Source organism: Podarcis vaucheri (genome assembly GCF_965113315.1).
Source record: "Podarcis vaucheri genome assembly, chromosome: 7".
Classification (NCBI taxonomy): domain Eukaryota; kingdom Metazoa; phylum Chordata; class Lepidosauria; order Squamata; family Lacertidae; genus Podarcis; species Podarcis vaucheri.
The window spans coordinates 91,878,976-91,903,428 of NC_138765.1; the positions used below are offsets into that span (position 1 = coordinate 91,878,976).

Consider the following 24,453-nt stretch of genomic DNA (forward strand, 5'->3'; position numbering starts at 1 on the left):
CCTCTGGATAAGAAGACAGCTTTTGACAGCTCTGGTTGTGACAAGCACACTTGAGTAACACTTGAGGAAGAGGAAAGTGGAAAATAAGCAATATAGGGGAGAGGAGGGGAGAGGAGAGGAAAGGAGAGGAGAGGCAGCCACTCAAAATCTGCATTTCTCTGGATGTTGTGATGCAGTATTCCAACTTGCAAAGGATCCATTGGAATGAGCACATTAGTGTACTTCCTCCATCTTTTGACATGTTATGATGCAGCCATGGGTAATACAAACCCATCGACTTCTTTCCCACTGCAATGTGTGCACAGCAGAATCTCCAGCAGCAGAATGGTGGTTGTGTGGCATATATGTGTGCAAAACCCACCCACCCCCACTCTCTCTTTGCTCTGAAATCCCTCCCCAGGTTGCTTTTCTGGAACCCCTATTAGTGGTGGGGTAGAATCATGGAGATGGAAGGAGACCCCAAGGATCATCTAGTTCAACCGCCTGCAAGGCAGAAATCACAGCTGAAGAATCCCAGACAGATGGTCGTCCAAATGCTGTTTAAAGACCTCCATTGAAGGATAGCCCACCACTTTCTGAAAGCATCTGTTCCACTGTCAAAGGGCTCTTGCCATCAGAAAGTTCTTCCTAAGGTTTAGTCAGAATGTCCTTTCTTGTCATTTGAATCCATTGGTTCAGGTCCTCTCCGTGGAGCAGCCGAAAACAAGCTGGCTCCATCTTCCATGTAAACAGGTACTCTCTCTCTCTCTGTGTAGGGGAAAGACTTTCAGTGGGACAGTGGGATCTTAAGTACTGCCTCCTCCCTTGCAAATTGTTCCTTCCTGAGGAGGTGCTTTGCAGCCGTGCCTGGGCTAAAGTTATGCTTGGCTGGGTCAACCTGGAGCATATGATTCTGCAAGGCAGGAGCTTAGATGGAAAAAGGGAAGTGGAGGTCACTGGAGGAGTGAAGAGTAGGAGCACCAAGTAGGGTTTGTAGTAGGAGCACCAAGACCCCCGAAGCTTCTTCCTTGCGGTGGCAGACTCTGCATGGAGGGCGGTGGGGAGCTTTGTGCATTACTTCAGTTGCAAAGCACACAAATCACACTTCTCTCCCATTCAGCCATTATATGCTTTGCAACTGCATCTGCCTTCCTGATAAGCTGGAGCAAAAAGCAAGAAAGCAGATGGCCAATACGGACTGCAAAAATAAATACTCTGAGCATATGCAGTTTCACATTGATAAAAACTCACAGCACCAACATGACTACGGGAATAAAAAGGAGTTTTCTGCTGCTGTATTGTTTCCTGCTGCCAAACATTTGGGAATAAGTACTAGAAAAGCTTTAATAAAATGAGCATTTGCAACCATGTTCATGCCTCCTTGGCCATTCCTTGGCTATATGGTTTTTTAAAAAAGAAGGAGGAAGGAGCAATGCTGCAGCAACCAGCATCTGACCTGATGGACCCTAGTATGTGTAGAACATCTCTGGTGCTGATGCTGGGCCTGCTAGTTCATGCCTTCTCCAAGCTCTGCTGCTCTCTTGGACATTGGGGGCCACAGGACCCTGCACTTTGAGGTTCAACCCAAGCTGGAGCACTGGGGTCTGATCAGTGGTCAGTCTCAGAGGACAAATGTTTCCACACCATTTTGATGGGGCAGCTTGGCAGGCATGTGGCAGCTTCTATTCCAGACCAGCATGCTCAGGTTACAAGGGACAGGGAGGTTTCTGACTGGGCCTTGCAGTTCTGCCCATGTGCTCTTTCAGGGAGGCCTCTTGCACAACAAATTCTTGGTCTGGTGCACAAATCCCAGGTGAATTGCATTATAGGGTATAGGGTGTGAAGGAGCAAGACTGAATGGTTTTAAAAGTCACTCCAGTCCTCTTCTCTCAAATACGAAGCCATTGTGGGCAACCGTGAGTCCTTTTCACACAGCTGAGCCCCTGGAAGGGGGCCTCTACCCACCCACTTGCTCCGAAATGCAAGCACAGCTCTTCCGCTCACCCACATTTGCACCCTCTCACCTGGGTGCAAAAGGGCTGTCACATGGAAGATGGAGCAGGGTTGCTTTTGCTGCTACTGAGGGTTGGACCAAAACCACTGGATTCATATTACAAGGAAGGGGAATCCCACTAAACTTTTGGACATCCTCAGAAGCTGAATGTTGGAAGATTCAGGGCAGATAAAACAAGGTTTTTCTTCATATTAAGCTGCGAAACTCCTCGCACAGGAGGCAGTGATGGCCACTAATCTGGATGACTTTAAAAGAGGTGTAGACAGATTCATGAAGGACAAGGCTGTTGGTGGCTACTAGCCATGAAGGCTACATTGTCCACGGCTGGAGGCAGCAATTCTTTTGAATACCAGTCTCTGGAAATCACAGAAGGAGAGAGTTCATCTTGCACCCTGTTTTTGGGGTCTTCCACAGGCATCTGGTTGGCCACTGTGATGTGAGGATGCTGGACTAGATGGGACATTGGCCTGATCCAGCCAGCTCTTATGTTCTTAGTGGGTACTGCAGTCGGGGTGTGTGGGGGGCCACTGCTGTAGCAATACGTCACGTGTGCTTAGTTTCAGGTCATTCTTGCCCTGATGATTCAAGTGGGCTTTCGTTTTTTTACTGGCTTATCCCTTTTTTAAAATAAATAAATAAATAATATTTATTAATTTCCAACAATTTAAACACAACACTACAAAAAAACAAAGAAAAACAATACAACAATACAATACCGTACAAAAAACACTACACAACACTAACACAAACAATTAACAAAACAAAACAAAAACAATTCAAAACACAATCCAGTTTCAATATCTTATCTTTCATTCACATGTTTCCATGACCTCCTCACACCTCCCTTTTTGTCTTCCACTTCTATTAATTGTTTCAGCAATTCCTCTCCATCTTCCTCTATTTTCTATCCTATAATTATCTTAACACATTCTAACCTTATTTTTCCCTTTAATACCCTATTAATCTATCTATACCTAATTCCTTATAACATTTCTACTAAAGCCATATAACTTCATTCCAGCATTTTTCTAACATTCATTAATTTTACAGTATTTTTGTAAGGAGTCTTTAATCTTTTTCCAATCTTCTTCCACCGATTCTTCTCCCTGGTCTCGGATTCTGCCAGTCATTTCCGCCAATTCCATGTAGTCCATCAACTTCATCTGCCATTCTTCCTGTGTGGGTAAATCTTGTGTCTTCCAATACTTCGCGATAAGTATTCTTGCTGCTGTTGTTGCATACATAAAAAAAGTTCTATCTTTCTTTAACACCAATTGGCCGACCATGCCCAGGAGAAAGGCCTCTGGTTTCTTCAAAAAAGTATATTTAAATATCTTTTTCATTTCATTATAAATCATCTCCCAGAAGGTCTTAATCCTTGGGCATGTCCACCAAAGGTGGAAAAATGTACCTTCAGTCTCATTACATTTCCAACATTTATTGTCAGGCAAATGGTATATTTTTGCAAGCTTGACTGGTGTCATGTACCACCTATAAATCATTTTCATTAAGTTTTCTCTTAGGGCATTACATGCCGTGAATTTCATACCCGTGGTCCATAACTGTTCCCAGTCAGCCATCATTATGTTATGCCCAACATCTTGTGCCCATTTAATCATGGCTGATTTCACTGTTTCATCTTGTGTATTCCATTTCAACAGCAAGTTATACATTCTTGACAAATTCTTAATTTTTGGATCCAACAATTCTGTTTCCAATTTTGATTTTTCCACCTGGAAACCAACTTTTTTGTCCAAATTGTAAGCCTCCATTATTTGGTAATAATGGAGCCAATCTCTCACTTTGTTTTTCAATTTTTCAAAGCTCTGCAATTTTATTCTATCACCGTCATGCTCCAAAATTTCCCAATATTTCGGCCTTTACTGGCTTATCCCTTTGCACAAACAGACATGCACTGTTGAAAAAACACATTTTGTCTACTTCTCTGTGGGAAGGGGGAAGTAACTTTCTGACTGATGCAAAGTCCAGCCAAGTGACACTGTCCACAGCCATCCTCCCAGAAAAGGGAGAGACCTCATGACTGACACAAAGGATAGGCAGTCAGCTGTGTGCAAAGCTGGAAAAACCGGCTCCCTCTGAGCCCTGTATGGGCAAGGAAATGTTGGGTGTGTTTTCACGCCAAGATTGCTGGCATCTGGATTCACGTTTATGTAAGTGCCTCTTGTCTGAGCCTTTCTCCCATCTGCAACAAGGGAGATCATAATATTAGCCTACCTTAGAAGGCTGTTGTAAAATAATTATAGAGACAAATGCCTGTGAAAATGCTATAGTGTGATAAATGCTAAAAGGCAGTAGCAGGAGCCAATGATGGAAGTTGCCTTAGATCAAGTCAGACTATTTGTTCATCTGGATTCTTGTTGAGTATTCTCTATGGTTCTCCAGGGACTCAGACAGAGACGCGCCTTCTCCATCACTAGCTGGATGGGCTGGAAATGCCAGAGACTTTTCCTGGGACCTCCTGCATGCAACATATGTGCTCTGCCAGTGAGCTGTGATCTCTAGTTTTGTCCCTAGTTGTCAGTATTCTTCATCATGAACCCCTGCAGCAATACTGATCTGTCATATACACACACACACACACACACACACACACACACACACACACACTGCTGTGTCCTTGCTCACTCTACTCACCAATCCCCCACCATTCTCCCCACATTAACCCTCTAGAACTTCCCCTCCCCACCCCATGCAACTACTAAGTGCCCCTTTCATTTTCCCCACACCATTTCCAAGGTTGTGATGTGACACTGCAAATCCTCCAACGGGAGCTGCATGTGATGAGAGCATCACACTTTTATGTCTATAGGCAGATACCTATATATTGAAATGCTGCTCTCAGATATGAGGGTGGTAGGACCGCTTGTGTTCCTGGAGCCTAGAGCTCTGCCTTCCTGAGCAGCCAAGCAGCAGGAATGCTTTGCTCTGCCCACATCCCACCCCACATGCTCTGCCTCTTCTCTACCCTTTGGAAACTGGCCTGACTAAGATTGTTTCTATTTCAAGAAACTGTAAAATGACCAGGACACATTCTGTTTACTGCCTGAGGAGAAATGGGAAGGCGCCGTTCTCTCACTGCTACTGCAGTCCTGCTTACTGGAGTCACACAGCTTCGGCTTCCAGTGAGATCTCGTCAGAACACAGAAGCCACCACTTCTTGCTTCTCTAGTGGCAGCAGCGATGAGTGGCTCATTGCCATGGGAAAAGTAAGGTGAAGCTGTAGCAGCTGTAGCAGCAGCAGCAGCAGCAGCAGCAGCAGCAGCAGCAGCGGCGAAATCTCACAAGAGTTCAGTCGCCGCTGCTTCTTTCTGCTTCTCTGGCAGTGGTGTGTGTGAGTGTGTTCTGCCACGCTCGCAGGATTCTACCACCTGAGGCACCTTCAGAGGTTTCTCTGAAGGGATTCTGGGAATTGTGGTCAGACTCTTTTAGTAAAAGCATCTCACTTTCCAACCACAGAACCACAAGTCCCACAGATCCTCAGATGGATGCCACAATGAGGCTGCTTTTTATCAAGGGCACGGCAGCCAGAGCTGCCACTGATATCAGCCACGGGCTGCTGCTCTTACCCATGGCCAGAATCTGCAAAGGCAAAGCTGTATTACAACGGCTGTCACTCTGAGGTTGCTTCCCCTCTTCCCAACCCTCCCCTTTCCCTCCTGCATTGTGTCTTTCGAATGTGAGCCTGAGAGGAGGAACTACCTTAGTGCTGGCAAAGCAAAAGTTTAGGCAGCTGGCTTGCTTTGTTAACAGTAACACATCCAGATTTGGGACAGATAAAAGAAAGTATGTCTTCATATTATGCATAGTTACAGATAGGTAGCTGTGTTGGTCTGCCATAGTCAAAATAAAATAAAATAATTCCTTCCAGTAGCACCTTAAAGACCAACTAAGTTAGTTCTTGGTATGAGCTTTCGTGTGCATGCACACTTCTTCAGATACACTGAAACAGAAGGGTCTGGCAACTTCTGTTTCAGTGTATCTGAAGAAGTGTGCATGCACACGAAAGCTCATACCAAGAACTAACTTAGTTGGTCTTTAAGGTGCTACTGGAAGGAATTATATTATGCATAGTTAAGCTGTGGAACTCCCTCCCACCATCCTAGGTGGCATTAAAAGAGGATGAGACAAATTCATGGAGGAGAAGGCTATCGGGGCTACTAGCCAGGACAGGTCTTCTCTGCCTTCATGCTCCTGAATCCCAGTTGCTGGAAACCAGAGGAGGGGCGAGTTGCTCTTGTGCTCGTCTCCTGCTTGTGGGCCTCCCATTTGGGCATCTGGTTGGCCAAGGTGAGAACAGGATGCTGGGCTAGATGGACTGGTAGTGAGAATGCCGTTCATATTTTATCTGTGCAAACCTACCAAGATGCTTGAGGAAAGGGCTTAGCTACCCACTGTTTGCATGAATCTTATTTGAAATGGGTTTTTAAAAAGCCATTTACAAGCAAAGGGCAGATGTTCTCCATTCTATTGAGCCTGAGTCACGCATTCATTTTGCCTGGGGTTTAGCAGGAGTCAGTGAATGACGTAGTGTCATGCTGAAAAGATTAAACAGCACCAGCATCTGTGACAGTAGCAGGCTTGACTTCAAAGGATCTTTCCCTATATAAGGGCTAGATAAGTGTCTGGATCATCTAAGAATGGGGTGCTAACCTGGATGGACCACTGTCTGTTGCTCTTCTGGCAATAAATCTCTGCTTGGATTTGGACCACATTAGATTCTGAGGAACTTCACATAAGAACGTGCCTCTTTCCACATCAAAAAGGGTTCCAGCCTAGAACCTTTTTATTTAAAAAATGTGGCAATAACTCCCATTCCCACTCCCAACTCTTCTAAATAGTTTTCTTTGGGCAGGGGCCTTGTTTTTTCGTGGAGTGGCTTCCAACCGTATCAGCCCACCCCTGTACCTGTGTGGTTCAGATACACCTCTAATGTCCTCTGGGAGAACAAAGTCTCCCTCTCGGTTCTGTGCTAAATGACTTGCCTTAGAGAGTGATTGCGAGGGATTGTAAAATCCAGTCAAGGTGCTGTTGTACAGAAGGCTCCCCAGGAAGTATTAATTCTTCCGTGCCCTTTACAGCATTCAATAAAACTACATTGAGGCTATATTTAGACAGGACAGATGCCCTGGGAGGGGCTTTTAGATTCACAGGGCACAGTACAAGGGAGAGGAAGACAGCCCTTTAAAAGGGGAGAGCTATAAAATTACAAAGTGAAGCTCCATGAAGAAACTAAAGATTTATTTCTCTGAAAGCAATCAGGGTGGAAAACGTTTGTTTTTTAAAGCACAAAACACAATTTAACATTTGTAGAAAGAGGCACTTGAACCTTCCAGTGCACACTTTCCAATTTACAATGGATCAGGTGTTGCAGAACTTCCTGCCCATGTATTTGGATGGCATGCATATTTATGGTATGACAAGGTTAAAGCGCATAAAGCTTTTAAAAATCATATTGTTAGGAAAGCATTATATAAGGTTTGGACTAGATATAAAGACTTGTTGGAAAATAGAACCCCAAAGTGGTTGTCGCCAATGGAGGCAAAAGCTGTGAAAAAGCTTAATATGGAGGCCAAATGGCCAAAATATTGGGAAATTTTGGAACAGGAGGGAGATAAACTGAAATTACAGAGTTTCGAGAAATTGAAGGTTAAAGTACGAGATTGGCTCCATTATTATCAAATAATGGAGGTTTACAAACAGGACAGGAAAATTGGCTTCCAGGTGGAGAAATCAAAATTAGAAACAGAACTGTTAGAACCCAATACTAAGAATTTGTCAAGAATGTACAACTTACTGCTGAAATGGAATACACAAGATGAAACAGTGAAATCAGTGGGCACAAGACATTGGTTATAACATTATGTTTGCTGACTGGGAACAGTTGTGGACCACCGGTATAAAATTTACGGCATGTAATGCCTTAAGAGAGAATATTATGAAAATGATTTACAGGTGGTACATGACCCCAGTCAAGCTTGCAAAAATCTACCATTTGCCTGATAATAATTGTTGGAAATGTAAAGAAACTGAAGGTACTTTTTTTCACCTTTGGTGGACGTGCCCGAAGATTAAGGCCTTCTGGGAAATGATATATAATGAAATGAAAAAGATACTTAAATGTACTTTCCCTAAGAAACCAGAAGCCTTTCTCTTGGGCATTGTCGGCCAATTGGTGTCAAAGAAAGATAGAACATTTTTCATGTACGCTACAACGGCAGCAAGAATACTCATCGCAAAGTATTGGAAGACACAAGACTTACCCACTCTGGAAGAATGGCAGATGAAGGTGATAGAGTATATGGCTTTGGCTGAGATGACTGGCAGAATCCGAGACCAGAGGAAAGAGACGGCAGAAGAAGATTGGAAGAAATTTAAAATTTATCTTAAGAAATTTTGTAAAATTAATGAGTGCTAAAATGTTGTGGTTATAGAAAGTAAGTGGATTACAGCTGTAAAGATTAAGTAGAGGAAAAGAAAAGGAAACAACTAGATAAAATTAAGAGGGAGGATTTGCTGAAATAAATTTTGAAATTGGAATGCAGAGAAAGGGGAGGTATGAGGAGGTCGGTGAAATAAGTTTTAAGAAAAAAGGATTTGAAATTATACATGTTTGTTTTTGTGTTTGTATGTTTGTATTGTGTATTGTGTGTATTTATATAAATTGTGAAAATTCAATAAAAATTTTATAAAAAAAAGAACTTCCTGCCCATGGCCCAAAATTGGTTCACAAGGCCATTTTGTCCAAATCAATGGAAAGTGGCAGCAGTAACGGCCGTGGCCTATAAGGCCTTGCGGCAGTGATAGAGTGTGCTGGCAGTAGCGGCGGTGGATTGTGAGGACTTGCAGAAGTAGTTGCCAGGACATTGTCCTGTTTGCCTCTGCGTAGTTCCTTCCTTATTTCATGATATATATCATATCATGATATATCACAATATTTCGCTGATGATATATCGCGATATTGAAAACCAGTTATCGCCCAGCCCTACTTTAGAGGTTGAGCGTGCGTGTCGTCCTGGAGGCAGAAGAGTCACTGTCACCCTCCTATGTAAAAGAGGTCCTGGATTTCCTAATTTTAAAATGCTGCTTCTTGCCAGCTGCACTTTCCATAGGCACTTGTCTTACTAATAAGCTCTGAGACATTTGCTTTCCAATTAATCAGCACCAGTTATATAAGGTAATTCTATGAAAGTTTATTCTGAAACAAGCTCCATTGAGTTCAATGGGGCTTACTCCCATGCAGCTGTGTACAGAACCACAGCCTTAATCAACTAATTAACTGGTTAAACATTGTGGCCCTAGGATATAGTGAAACCACACTCGAGCTCCACCTTCCATGGTATTTTTAACATCTTAAATTGCTGCTAACTTCTTGTTCCCTAATTAAATGCATCCATCTTTGTAGATTATTTCCATAGATCAAAACCCCATAACTGGCCATCAAAATTGGGTAATCATTTCAAAGTACTGCAGCTGCTGATTTAGCTGGGCTGGTTTCATCCTCTTCACCCCCCCTCAAAAAAAAACACCCTAACACATTTTATTTATTTATTTCATTTCTACCCCAGCTCTTCCTCCAAGGAGCTCAAAGTGATGCATGTGGTTGCCCCCTCCTTGTTTAACACCCCACAACCAGCCCTGAGAGGCAGGCTAGGCTGAGAGGCAGTGACTGGTCCAGGGTGACATCCAGTGAGCTTCACGGCTGAGTGGGGGATTTGAACCCCAGTTTCCCAGGACCTGGCCCAACACTCTAACCACTAGCTCTCTTGCCCAAGAGTGGTAGGATGTTACACAGATGAGCAGAGCAGGTTTACGCTCAGAATTTCAATGTCTTGCGGCTACACCACCTGTACCTATTCAGCTTTGCAGGGAAGGAAGAAAACACAGTGACTGGCCACAGTGGCTGGCACCCAGCTGGACTCACGGGGCAGAAGGCAGGGAGCCGAAACAGTAATTAGAGCCAGTCAGTGCCAAGAGGAGAGGCAGAGCCAACTAGTTTTGTCCCCATCTCCCCCTCCCTGCTGACTTTCCAAGGGCAACCCCAGGAGCAGGAGGAAGCGGACAACCTTGGCCAGTGCCACCCCTAGGCTGGTTGAGGCAAGAAGGCAGGCAGATAGGTGGGGGCTGGATGAGGGCGATGCTGCAATGGACCAGCCACCACGGCCAGCAATGCTTTAGATCAGATTCTTTGTTTTAAAATTAATAGCACATAGTTAGAATTATGGATCTCGCTCCCACAAGAGGTAATGTGGCCACCAACCACAAAGATGACTTTAAAAGAGAATTGGCTCCCTCCTCCAAGAATTTGTCTATCGATGGCTGCTAGCCATGATGGCTGTGACTTCACAGTCGCAGGCAGAAATGCTTCTGAATATCAGTCGCTGGAAACTGCAAGTGTGCTCCTGTGCTCGAATCCTGCTTGTGGGTTCTCCACGGGGCTCTGGGTGGCCTGATCCAGCACGCTCCCTTCATGTTCATAATATTGCATGGTGTTATTGGGGGTTCAGTGTGATAAAGCACTTTGTGAAGCATGTTATTTAAGAAGCAATTTCATAATATTTTAAATGGATATATACACACAAATAAGAAACAACGTAAAAACAGCAGGTGTGTCCCTGGCATTACTTGAATCTATGCCATGGTCTCCCAGTCAGGGACTACACTGTCTACAAACACTGCATGTGGAGGCAGCCAATGACGTTGCCATGATCAACTTCATGAGCCACCAGCTGCAGATCTACTGTAAAGAGCCACTGTTATTGCTGGCATGCTGCTGGTATGATAGAGATTAGAGGGTGGCAAAACTAGGCTGTGCCCACTCTCTGCCCTGTGGGTGCAACTTGCCAGCATAAATCGACATTGGGGGAGTTTAGCACCAGCATGGGGCAGGGTGTCCAGTAGTGTAGATGGAGTTATTTTGGTAGACTGACACACGGCTTCTTAATGCTACTCAGCTAGTACAGTAGATCTTCAGTTTCCTCCTTCATTTCATTGGAGGAGAGACCACAGGCAATGCAGTACAATCACTTCCGGACAACTTGTTTGTTCAGCATTCACCCTGACTTGATTGTACAAAGAATGCAGGGTGGGAGGTTCTACAATGTTGTGAGTCTAAAGAGCATTGATTCTGATTTGTTAGTTTAGAAGCTAAGGTGGCATACATACTTCTCCGCCACAATAACCCTACGGGGGCAGGTTAGGCTGAGAGCCAGCGACTGGCCCAGGCAGTCACACCCAGTGGGCTAAGTGGGGGATTTGAACCCTGGTCTCCCAGGTACTAGTCCAGCATGCTAACCACTACACCGTACTGGTTCTCAATTATACAACTGTGACTATACAGTGAGGTTATATGACGTTAGTTCAAGCAATCATCATTTCAGATATTCAATGCATCTTCCCCTTCACGGTCCTTATTGCAAACTGTCTGGGGTGGTGGGGTGGAGGGTTTTTTTGGATATAGGTTTTGTTGCACAAGGCGGCCAAATATGCTATTGTTGTTGCTATTATTAAAATTTGTATACCACCCTTCATCTGTAGATCTCAGGGTGGTTTGCAACATAAAAATGCAACATAAAAAAATACAAAATACATGATAAAAATAAAAATTACACAACCTGCATTTGACAGCAGGTGAATGAACCCACCCTGGAATGTACTGGTGGTGTGGAAGTCTTCTATGTCTCTGACTGAATTTGCCAGGTATGTGGTTCAATCCCACTTGCAAAATAACTGACAGCCTGATTGACAGCTCTGTTTGAGTGGATTGCTTGCCCATCCTGTAGAAGAGGAGTGGGAAATTTGTGCGGGTCTCCAAATACTATGCTTGATTGCATGCAAGCTCTTCTGGGCTTGAAGGACAGGGCACAAATGTCCTGACCACCAGCCATGCTGTTGGAGTCCACAGGTTCCCCATCTTTGCCAAAGAACGGGACAGCACCATAAAGCTTTCTATTGGGAAGTCTTTTCTCAAAGGGCACCAAAAGCACTTTTAGCTTTCCTTACATAAGCCATTTTTAATGGAGAATCATCACGACCCTCAGGGTGCATACTGGAATTTAAAATGGCTTTCTGTCCCGATAAGAACTCTTTCGCTCCTCCACCCTTTGGGCTCTGCAGGGGAGTACTGTGAGCTTCGCGTCACCTTCAGAGTTCTGCCCGCGCCTGCCGGCAGCCAACTCCGAAGCAGCGCGTCTAGCCCCGGGGCCGCACTCCGCACGCGCTCAGGAACCCGACGCCGCCGCGCGTCTCCGGCAGGCGGCGATCCTTGCGCCAGCCCCTCCCGGCTCAGGCGAGCGTCGTGCGGTTCTGCACGCTCGCCAGCCCCCGGCGGAGTGACGACGCCGGCGAAGGCGGGGCAGCGCAGGGCAGGGCGGCGCGTCGAGTCCTCAGCTCAACCTGGGAGCCGGAGCGCCATGTGCGCGGCGGGTCGGGGCGGGATGCGGTGCCTGGAGGGGCGCAGACTCTCTGCAGAACGTGGGGGCGCAGCTAGTTTCCGATGTTGCACTTGCAGGACAATAAAGAGCCCCAATCCCCAAACTGGCCTCTCTTTAGGGCTCCTTTTGCTCAGCCGCCCCACGCAAGATGCCCAGAGCGAGAAAGCGCCCTCGTGGCCAGGGAGGTGCAAAGGGAAGGGCCCGGTGGCGCATTGGGCCCATTCGGATACCCGAGGCTATGCCCAAGCGGGCGCTTGTGTTGTTTTCAGAGCCTGGGCACGGATCCTGGGACTTGGGTCGGAGTAGAAGCGCCTCGCGTGGGGGGACAAACAGAGCCGCAACCTCCCGGGCGCGTTTTTCCTTGGGGAGCCTCGGCTGTGGGAGGGGCGGGGCGGGCACTGCACTCTGCACTCGCTCAGGAGCCTGCTGCCGCCTGGGTGGGCCGCTGAGCTTTCCGAGCAGCCGCCTTCCTCCTCCTCCTCCTCCTCCTCCTCCTGCTTCGAGCTGAGGCTCTACACACCCTCCGGCCGGGGCCAATGGGAGGCGCCGGGCAGGGCGCGTCACGCGGGAGCCGGCCGGGGAGGATGGCATCGCTGGCGAGCCTCAAGAAGCCACTTTGTTCCCGCGCCGGGTAGCCAGGCAGGGCCGCCTCCGCCTCCTCCTCGCCGCCCTCTCCCGGCTCCGGGGCTCCGGGCCCCCGTCTCGCCGCGCCATGATCGCCTCCCACTTGCTGGCGTACTTCTTCACCGAGCTCAACCACAGCCAAGTGCAGCGGGTGAGGGCGCGCCGGGGCCCCGGCCGGGCTGGGCGAGGGAGCGGGGCGAGCACGTGGGGGCAGCTCGGGGGCCCGCTCCGGAAACGGCGGCGCGATTATGGGGGGGGGGGCGCCGCTCTGCACGCGCTCAGAGGGACGCGCAAGGAACGTTTGCGTGCTTTTTAAGTTGGAGCTTAAAAGCGGGGAATTCCCGTCTGCGCGGGAGACGCGGAGATCTCGTGAAAGGGAACCCAGGGACCTCTCGTCTTAGGTGGGTTGGGCGGCTCTGGGCGCCCCGTTTCCCGGGACAGGGGGAAGAAGGGGCGGCGGCGGTGGCTGCCGCCAAGATCTGCCCACTGCCCGGGGAGAAATAGGATTATATTAGCTGCAGTAGGAGATGCGAGGCGCTCTTTCCGGCTTCCACGTGGAATGCAGATGGGACCCTTTCTCCCCTCCCGTTTGTGGGGGCTGGACTGTGGCCTCCCCCCCCCCCCAATACTGAAGTCTGTTTCGTTCTCCAAACTTTTCATGTATTGCAGAGGAGAGCGCCGCCCCCCTCCACGACTATCTGGAAGAGATAGGGTCCCAATCCTGCTTTTTCCTTCTCGATAGTTGCTCCCTTCAGTGGATCAGGATGGAGGGGGAAAGTCCATGCCGTGATACGATTGGAAGAAAGCCGCCCCTCCCCCCCCCCGACAGCATTTTGGGGCTACTCCTTCCCCGGCCTCTTCCAGCCTTTATGATGCCAGGAGCGGGTAGTGGTGATGGAGGGATCCCGGATGATCTCCCCCCCCCCCAGACAACAAAGGAATCTGTTTTCACTTAGAAATTACGCCCCGCCTCCTTGTGGCATCCGCTTCCGTGGACATCAGCCTCGAGGCAGTGACTTTTTTAAACCTACCTTTTTAGAAGCTTGCTTAGTTCTGAGAACTTTAGGCATTGGGAAAACTCCTTTTTTTAGCCTAGCAACTCTGTGGGAGAGACTAGTGTGTGTGGTTGGAGCCTCAGGAGCAAGATTAATTGTATTTAAATACAGATGACTTGAGTTTGCAGTAGCTTAAAATAATAACATGCCACATGAAGATTTATAGATGTGGGCATGCTTCTGCAGAGCCTATGCTGATGCAAAGCTTTTGTGTGGTATTTCTTGAGTAAACCTGGTTCTGTGAGTAAACCTGCCACTTGGTTCTGTGTTGGCTTTTCGTTTCCAATGCCCAGGCTTAATCTTGGCAAGGGCATGTGCAGAGTGGAGTGCAGCTGCCTGTAATGATGCAATATGCATCCATTTGGGGTTTTTAGGTGCCTTTAAGGTTCCATGTCAGCCGGATCATGACCTCTTGGCTATCAAATCTTGCAAATGCCTTTCTGACTCTGAGCAGCAGATGGCCACAGAAGGCAACCTCTTTCATTATAGCTTGCTAGTGGCTTCAATGTGCCAACACTCTGGGTGCCCACAGCAGCAGCGCTTGGACGTGGGTGACCTGCTGCCAGCAGGACCAGCCCAAACCCTCTGATTGTCAAGGCAGAACATCCAAATGGCCCTTTGACCAGGCAGTGTCAGGGACAGGCCGTAGAGTGACTGCTGTGCATGCAGAAGGTGCCAGGTACAATCTCTGGCATCTCCCAGTCTGAGGCCCTGAATAGTCACTGCCAATCAGTGTCAACAGTGATCTGATTGCTATTTTGCAGGGAGACATTTTCCTCAGCCTCTTCCCCATCAAGTGAGTGGGGGGACTTGTATGCAGGAGGATGTCCCGTGGGGGTTGTGCATCCTAGCTCAGATCGGCCTGCCCCCCCCACGACTCTACTTCACAGTGTCCCAGATGTGCTGCCTGCAGAAGCCACTTTGTCCTGCCTGCTGGCAAGCCTTGCTGGCTTGTGTGCAAACAGAGCTGAAGCAAAGCAGCTGTTGCCTCCCAACAGGAACTGATGCAAGTGGCACACTTCTGCTTTTGGATGGCTTACTATCTAGATCAGGGCAGTCTTAACTTTTCATACCAAGTGAGAGTACTTGGATACGAAACCCACGGCCGCACTCTGCCTTGCTGCGTGGTGGTGGTGGTGGGGAAGCAAGGCCAGAATTTGATGCCTGCATGTTGCCTTCCCAAAGCTGGGAAAACACTAACTAGGCTTTGGGAAGGTGGCCTGAGGGCTAGGAGGGGCATAAGATGTTGCTGAGGACTGCCAAAAAATGCCTCTGCTGCATGGACTACCATGATCTAGATGATCCCTCAGACACACACACACAGCCTGTCAAAGTCACACAGGGAAAGGGCTGCCTCTGCTGTGCTTTTGATCTCCGGAAAACCTTTCCTGCTCCTCTCTGCTCCATTCCCTTCATTCCAGCTGTTGGACTGTTACAGCTTTCCTCCTTCCTGTGACTCCAGAGTTGCAGAGGAAAAAAGAGCTGCTGGCATCTCCCTTTTTTCCTTGTGGCCCAGGGCTGACTTAAGTCACGAAATCTTAGTGAGAATTACAGTAGTACCTATGGTTGCGTACTTAATTTGTTCCGGAGGTCCGTTCTTAACCTGAAACTGTTCTTAACCTGAAGACCACTTTAGCTAATGGGGCCTCCCACTGCTGCCATGCCGCTGCTGCACAATTTCTGTTCTCATCCTGAAGCAAATTTCTTAACCCGAGGTACTATTTCTGGGTTAGCGGAGTCTGTAACCTGAAGCGTATGTAACCCGAGGTACCACTGTATCAGGGTTTCTGAGGAGAAAAAGATCCTTTTTGCAAAGCAAGGGGCAGGGAATGGAGCTGTTCCGAAAAGCTGTTTTGATATTTTCTTCCCTCTCCTCTAGGTTTGGGGTGTGGGAACGGCCTGCTGTGATGGGAGGGGAAGCTCCATCCCTCCACATGTGCAGAAGGTTATTTGACACCAGGCTAAAGGGGTTCCTCTGCTTCCTTTCATTATTTGCTCTAATTCTTTCTCTCCTCCCTTTTCTTGTGCAAGTCTCTAAAATGTTACGCTGGTTTTAATTTCTGTCTCTGGAGGAATGTGACTGCAAATATGCCAACACTGCATAACTCGTGTCTCCTTTTCTGACCTTGGGTTGAGAAATAACAAATGGAGATCTCATGTGATCTCTTTCTATTGCTATGAAAGTCGCTGCAGTTATGACAAAGATCACAGATAGCATCAGAGTTGGCTCCTTCTCATTACAGCGCCCTTTGCCCACCTGCTGACCTCCAGATGTTTCAGACTTCAACTTGTATCAGCACCAGGGGACACATCAACATCATGCAACCATGTTGACTGGTGGGAATTGTAGTCTGACCATGAGGTTGGGGAACCCTCGAACCTTCTGCCTTCTGCCTTGGTTGAGTGCTCATTGACTCCCTCCTCCATCCTCATCTGCCCATCCAAACCTGCAAACAGGCCCTACATGTGGATGAGGTTGATGGGAATTATAGTCCAAGAGCATTTGGAAGTCACCAGTAGGTGAAGGATGTTCTATGCAGATGAAGATGTAACAGAGGGAATGTAGCATAATTGGCATTCTTCTTTTTGATGGTTTACTTAGTTGCAACTTGGGAACAGCCTGTATGCCACAGCCTGGCCATTCCTTTGATCTTGTTAATTGCTGCTCCCTGTGAAATAATAGTTTGTCCCTCCTTGTGGAGGAGAGAAGGGTCTGAACTTTTAACTATTTTCTGTCCAAAGTGGGTCACTTTTGGAAGTGATTCTTCCACTTAAAATGGACCATGCCTGCAGCAACCAGATCTCATTTGGATAGGTGTAGTTTGGGACCCAGAAAATAAAGAGAATAAGAATTGGGGGGAGGGTTGGGGGAAGGCACCCCCTTTCTTTTTGTTCAGGACACACCCTGGCAAACCAAACTGCTTGAACCTCGGTGGTGTTGCCTACCTTCCCTGCAGCACATGGCGTGGAATAAACTTTGGGAAAGTATTGCATGCAATTTGTAGAGCCCTTAGTGCAGTCAGAGACATAGAACCCCCAAAGGGGCATCCTTTTGAGGTAGCCCCTGCATCCTTGTTGGCGCATTAGAAAAGGTTGGAGAGCACTTGATGATGTCAAGTGAGTAACTGTTCTTATGTAATGTGGGACGAAAAATCCCAGATTCTTAAAATTCTAATCCATTGGGTTAGGGATGCGGGTGGCATTGTGATCTAAACCACTGAGCCTCTTGGCCTTACTGATCAGAAGGTCGGCAGTTCGAATCCCCGCGACGGGGTGAGCTCCCGTTGCTCTGTCCCAGCTCCTTCCAGCCTAGCAGTTTGAAAGCACGCCAGTGCAAGTAGATAAATAGGTATTGCTGTGGCAGGAAGGTAAACAGTGTTTCTGTGCACTCTGCTTTCCGTCATGGTGTTCTTTTGCACCAGAAGCGGTTTAGTCATGCTGGCCACATGACCTGGAAAGCTGTCTGTGGACAAACGTCGGCTCCGTCGGCCTGAAAGTGAGATGAGTGCCGCAACCCCATAGTCGCCTTTGACTGGACTTAGCCGTCCAGGGGTCCTTTACCTTACCTTTTACCTTAATCCATTGTGTTATTCAGACTTGACCTAGAAGCATCTTGGAAGTACCAGAAATGGGTGAGGCTATTCTAGAGGGACCTGATTGACCAACTGCAGTTTTATTGTGGTTGGTGGAAACCAGCAATGTGCTGCTTCCAAAGAAAGAGGTGGGCAGGTAAAAATCTCCAGAGGGTTCCAAAGCTGTAAACACAAATCTCAGCTCAGTTGGTGGAACATGAGACTCTTAATCCCCGGGTCATGAGTTCGAGCCCCAGGTTGGGTGAAAATGCCCTTCATTGCAGGGGGTTGGGCTAGATAACCCTTGTGGCCTCTTCCAATTCTACGATTCTATGATTCTGTTTTCCAGCTTTCCCCAGGGCCTTTCCAGTTCAGAATCCCAGTTCCTCATGAACTGCCCTTGGGATGTGCCTGTTGAAACACTGCAGTCATGTTATATAAGTCACTGACTTTTGTTGTTGAGCTATAAACTCGGTTTTTCTGTAATCAAGGGATTCTGTAATGTTTTCCCTCTTTTCTTAATTAATATTTGCCAGCGTTTAGGAAAAGGAACTTCCCCAGCCCTTACTTATGAATGTGACTCATGGAAATTTATGCTCTTGCAGAAGTTGCACTGTAAACTGATGCAATTTGAGGTGGAGGAGATGCAAAGGAAAGACAGTGAGACAGCTCTTTTGGCTTATAATTTCTAGCAATTCAGGGTATCCATTTGTGTTTACATTGCTGGGATATTCCCAAAGAGGGCACCTGCATTGGCATACCTAGATCACTCTCAAAGTTGAGTTTCGTTGCCAAGAAGTTTAGCATCATTGAGCAGAGTCTGCGAAAAGGGCCTGTGAATGAAGTCATCTATCCACAGAATATTCTATAATTGGAATAATTATTCTATAATTATAATTAATTATTCTATAATTATAATTATTCTATAATTAGAAGCACACCTACTGGTGAGTAAACCCCTGAACTTTGTGAGAATTTGAGGGTAAATGTGCATAGGGATGTGCAGTGAAGCAGCAATCGTATGCAGACTTAGCTTTGGAGCAAGCCCAATTGAACTCAGTGATATTTACCTCTGAGTAAACGTGCATAGAGGTGGACTATAATAGATCCTTGCTGTGCCTCAATCTTTGCCTGTTCTCTCTAAAGCTAGTGATTTTGGTTGAGGGAATCAAGCAAGCCAGCAAGTTGAGACAGGATCGGAATCCAAGTCTTTCAAAATCTAAACCCTTCCTGGCAGAACCCAACCAAAACCTACAAAGATGCTGACTAAGATGATGTTTGTGGGTCTATAGCAGGTTGATTAGTTTGTCAGGGTAGTTCTTAAGTTCAAATCTGCTACAGTGGCACCTCGGGTTAAGTACTTAATTCATTCCGGAGGTCCGTTCTTAACCTGAAACTGTTCTTAACCTGAAGCACCACTTTAGCTAATGGGGCCTCCTGCTGCTGCCACGCCGCCGGAGCACGATTTCTGTTCTCATCCTGAAGCAAAGTTCTTAACCTGAAGCACTATTTCTGGGTTAGCGGAGTCTGTAACCTGAAGCGTATGTAACCTGAAGCGTATGTAACCTGAGGTACCACTGTACTTAACTTGATAAGTCTATCTACGTTTGGTAAAGAAGCACATAAACTATTTTTGGAAAACCAAAGAATTTTAATTTTACCTTCTGGAAATATTAGGTAATGCTAAACAACAACAACAACTGCATGTAATTGGCAATCATTTTTAATGATTTCTATGCAATTTTACACACTTTCCACTTACCAAGCAAAACTAGACTATATTAATTGAACCAAAATATCTTTTGAATTCCCAAGTCATGTTACAACTTTTTAGCACCCCTCATTTCTGGAAGCTGAAAAATTCCACATGCCCTATTCATGCAGGGCTGTCTCCTGGGCCGACCTGGAGATGATGGGGACCTGAATGCAGAGCAGATGCTCTGCTGCTAAGCTACAGCCCTTCCCCTTTCATTATTGGCAGTGGCTGCCCTCCCTGCCGAAGGTGTGTCTGAATGCCATGAGGCTGCAGCAGGAGGGCCCAGGCTTCTGCTTGGTAATTGGTTGCTAACTCTCTGTCCCAGCTAAGAGTTCAGACACAGGCTGTGGTGCTAACTGAGTGGAGATGAACCAGGGGAGGGAGGAACCCGACAAGCGGGAAAGTGACTCATGTTCTGCTGTGAAAGGGCTTTGGGTAACTGTTATGCTTCATTCATGAAGCCACAAGCAGGCCCAGTTTCTTCAGCCCTTGCTGCAGTAGGAAGTGATCTAAAGGCCCGTGGCTCCCCCTCCAAGGCTCCCTGTGCTTCTTGGGATTGATCCTAAATCTTAGCTTGCTCACCTATGCTTAACGTGTGGGCCGTGGTGGGGCAACCACCAGGAAAGTACCGTAACTGTCAGAGCTCCTCTTTAGCATTTTAAGGATAGTGCGAAACATTAATATGCCAGGATATATTGGTTGTTTGGGGCCAATTTATCTTTCAGAGGGTGCAGAGGATTATTATTATTATTATTATTATTATTATTATAGGCTCCAGAGAGCTCAAATTAACCTGAAGCCGAAGAGCTGTGTGGCTCTCCAAGCAACAGCAGTTTTCCGATGGGGTTTTAGCTGTGACTACAACTGTGCCAGCCCCACTTTTACCGGCTTACAATGTCGAATGTTGATTGGGCTGCAGTCAGCTTTCAGCCATCAGGGGAACTTGTGTTGGGACACATGGCTCTGGGATCCAGTTGTTCTCAGGGTGTGGGTGTGCAATGTGTTTCTCCACATGGTTTCCCTTATTGCTGCCCACTGACTTCAGCAGGACAGTGGGTTGGTGGCTGCATCCGAAGGACCGGGCGAGTGATGCATGGCTTGTTTTGCCGTCTTTCTCCATACTTATCCCATGAGCATTTCTGCGGCATTTCCAAATGGGTATTCTTACATAAGGGCTTTGGGAGGTTGCTCCGCAAACCTGGGATGCATTTGAGAGGCAGCAGCACAAAGTTAACAAGCACACTATTGTTCATCTTTGCCGTTTAATAGCAGAGCAGAGCCACAAGCACCACATGTGATTCCTGTGTTTTTAATTTGGCAATGTTTCCTTGATTTTGCGCAGAACAGCAGAAGGCCAGATTTACAAGAAGAAGATGACGACACACTTCTTCCCCCTTGAGTTGGCACTGTGGAAATACTCTATAACTCCTAGCATGGGACAGGCTGGTTGCCTGGAAAGATATGTGAAGTGGGAGGAGGCAAGACTTACAGGAAGCAGCCTGTCTTCCAATAGGTGTACAACCCCTTCATACTCAAACCGGCAGAGGATTGTGAAAGCCACGCCCAAAGTTCCTGTTCTGTGTCATTTTTGCTCCTACATGGGTAGAGAAATGTGGTTTGTTCTGCAAGCACGTCTTGCCCTGCCCCTCGGTTGTTTGCGTCATCACTGAGATGGGGTGGCAGCGGCTGTGCTGGCTCACTTGCCTGCGTAACACAAGGAGGCATTTGGAATTTTTGCATTGTATTGCGTAGAGAAAGTTTTTCTCCCTCTCATAACAGTAGCATCTGACTAGCCCCTCCAGCTTTCTTAGGTAGTTAAGCAGAAGAATTCGTTTATTGCATTTATAGCCCTCCTTTTTCTCCAAGGAGTACATGGTTCACCCCCTCCACATTTAATCCCTACAACAACCCAGTGAGGTAGATTAAGAGGCTGTGACTGGCCCAGGGTCAATCAGTGAGCTTCATGACTGAGTGGGGATTTGAACATAGGCGCCGACTCCATGGGGCTTGAGGGGGCCCGAGCCCCCTCAAAAATTCGTTTGGGGGGGGCTCAGCCCCCCCAATAATTTCGAGCGCCCCTCCAGCAGAGCGCCGCCGCCGCGCTGGCTCTGCCTGTCGACGCTTGGCGCGTCCGCGGCTTTTATAGGGCACCGGCGCGGCGGGGGGCGCCGGGCCGAGGGCGGGGGGCGGCCGGCCTGTCTCCTTGGCAACCCCATTGAGCAGCGCCGGCTCCCCCGGGAGGGCCATCCCCCCGCGCCGCCGATCGCCAACACCGCCGACGCTGTGGCTGCCCGAGCCTGAGCCCGAGCCCTACCCGAAGCCCGAGCCCGAGCCCGAGCCCGTCAGTCAGTCAGTCAGGAAGGAAGGAAGGAGAAATGGGGAGGGAGACGAGGGAGGAAAATTGCGCGCAGGGTGAAGAAAGGAGAAGGGCGAACGAGACGAGCTTCCAACCCACAAAAGGGCTGGAAGACTGGGAGGATGAAGGATCGGGAAAGAAAGCGACGCCTTCCCCGCCCGCGACGTCGCCCGCTTGTCATTGGCAGCGCAGCGGGCGCCCAGAGGGGCTGGGCACCGGCGCAGGGCCGCTCCGCAGCCGCGGAGGACAGCTGCGCGGCTAGCAAGGTGCGCCGCGTAGAGCGCGGCCCTTGTGTGGCCCGGTGGCCAGGCAAGCTCGGGCGGGGACCCCCATGCGAATCGAAGACGGGAGAAGAGGGCAGAGCAAAGGGGGTCCCTTCCCCAACCTCCGGCTCTGAGACTTCCCTGCGCCCCAGAAAAGCGAAAGGATTTTCTCTCTCTCTTTTTTTTATAAATATTTTATTAAGTTTTCAAATACAAAGTTAGAAACATACACTGAAGAAAAAAGTAAAAGAACAAGAAAAAGAAAAAAAGAAAAAGAAGAAAAGAAAACCAACCATTCAACACATTTTTTATATAACTAACTGGACTTCCTCGCATCTCCCTTACCCTGCATTCTTTATAATAAAGATATCAGCAAATTATTACCTTGTTTCGTACCTTATTTTGTACTTTTCAAATACTATACCTCTAAATTTAACATACTTTTCATCAGTTACTTATATCTTAAATTAAACATAGTATTACCTTAGATTTTGACCTTTTCTTAAAATATAATTTCCTGTTTCCCAAATCTAATTGCTGAAGCTATAGTTTCCGAATCGTGTAAATTTTTAACATTCATACAACTTATATTGTTTTTGTAAATAGTCCTTAAATTTTTTCCAGTCCTCTTCCGTTGTTTCTTCTCCCAAATCTCGGATTCTGCCAGTCATTTCAGCCAGTTCCATGCAGTCCATCATTTGCGTCTGCCACTCTTCCAGTGTGGGCAAATCTTGTGTCTTCCAATATTTTGCGATAAGTATTCTTGCTGCTGTAGTTGCGTACATAAGGAAAGTTCTATCCTTCTTTAACACTTTCTGGCCGACAATGCCCAAGAGGAAGGCCTCTGGTTTCTTGGGAAAGGTATACTTAAATACCTTTTTAAACTCATTATAGATCATTTCCCAGAAGGCCTTCACTTTTGGACAAGTCCACCAGAGGTGAAAGAATGTCCCTTCAGCCTCCTTACATTTCCAACATTTATTATCAGACAGGTGATATATTTTTGCAAGCTTGACTGGGGTCATGTACCACCTATAAATCATTTTCATAATATTTTCCTTCAAGGCATTACATGCCGTGAATTTCATTCCGGTGGTCCATAACCTTTCCCAGTCCTCAAACATGATGTTATACCCAATATCCTGAGCCCATTTTATCATGGCTGATTTGACTGTCTCATCTTGAGTGATTTTCTCTTCAACCTGCCCTCCATCCTCTTGCGGAAAACTCTTTGCCTGCCCTGCCTGTATCTCATTTTTGCTTTTTAATTCCACACACGCACCCTTCGGACTTCGTGGCAATCGGGCGTGCGGGTGCGTTTCCTAAGAGAGTGAGGACCCCCGCCTCCTCCCCACCTGCTCCCTCGCCAGCCAGCCAGCCAGCCAGCCGCGCGCCCTAGCCGGAGAGCCCCGGCCGTCCCCGGCGCGCAATCGGCTGGATCTCCCTTCAGCAGGCCGTGCTCACAACTCGGCCCAGGGACCCCCCAGCAGCAGATCTCCGGCCCAGCTGAAGAATCCGGCAACAAGCCCCCTCCTCCCCAATCGCTCCCCCAAAATACGCTCCAAAACCCGCCAGATAGGCCGCCGGCCGCCAAGTCTCGTGGCGCCCTGAGCCAGGGTCTCTCCCCAACACCGCCACCTCGAACTGCGTTCTCCCGGCTACCCAAGCGAACCAGCGGCAGGACCCCGGTATGGGCCCCCCCAATATTTTTTATAAGTCGGCGCCCCTGGATTTGAACCCTGATCTCCCAGGTCCTAGTCTGACACTCTAACCACTACTCCACACTGGCTTCCTGGAGTACCTCTGCTATGGGGCAGCTATATGAATTAAGTAAATAAATAAATATCGGGAAAGCAAAATGTAACTCAGAGAAGGATCTGAAATATTTTCCTTGAAGCTTGAATTTGTTTTATTCTGGATTGCTTTGTTGGTGTTTCAGTGTGTTGTAAACCACTTTGAGATTCTTTCTTGAAAACATAAAGCAGTATAGAAACGAAATGAATAATAACAACAATAATAAATCTCACTGGGGGGAAAGGGTGCCTTGAGATTCCTTTGTGGCAACCTAGGTTTAAGGTGCTATTTGGCAACTAGATTATATATCTGAGAACACTGCTTATGTTCTTATGGAGGCCTCAGGTGCTGGTGGGCTGCTCTTCCAGCTCACACCAGTGTGACGCCCTCTCGTTGCTTCCACTTGTGGCCGAGAAGGTTCTCTAAGAGGCAGCAATTGCACAGGCTGCACCTGTTGGTATTCCTTCCCTGGGAGAGGGAGACTTTCCGCTCCCTGGGTGTCAGTTGACCATTCATGTCTCCCTTTTCCTTCTGCACAGGGCAGCTTTTTCTAAGCCTGGCCTTGTGTTTGCTTAACCTGGCAGGCACC

The 24,453-nt window shown here is 47.6% G+C and overlaps 1 protein-coding gene across 2 annotated transcripts in view; it reads left to right on the forward strand.

Annotated features, from left to right (window-relative positions):
• Positions 1-24,453, forward strand: part of HK2 (hexokinase 2) — a 60,276-nt gene that overhangs the window by 7,288 nt on the left and 28,535 nt on the right. The window contains exon 1 of one of the 2 annotated variants that reach the window (XM_082229954.1): positions 13,018-13,219. The exons of the other annotated variant lie outside the window; for it this stretch is intronic. Coding sequence (XP_082086080.1) covers positions 13,157-13,219 — 63 coding nt within the window. The 5' untranslated portion in view covers positions 13,018-13,156. Of the gene's footprint in view, positions 1-13,017; positions 13,220-24,453 lie in introns of those variants that run through there. 2 annotated transcript variants of the gene reach the window in all.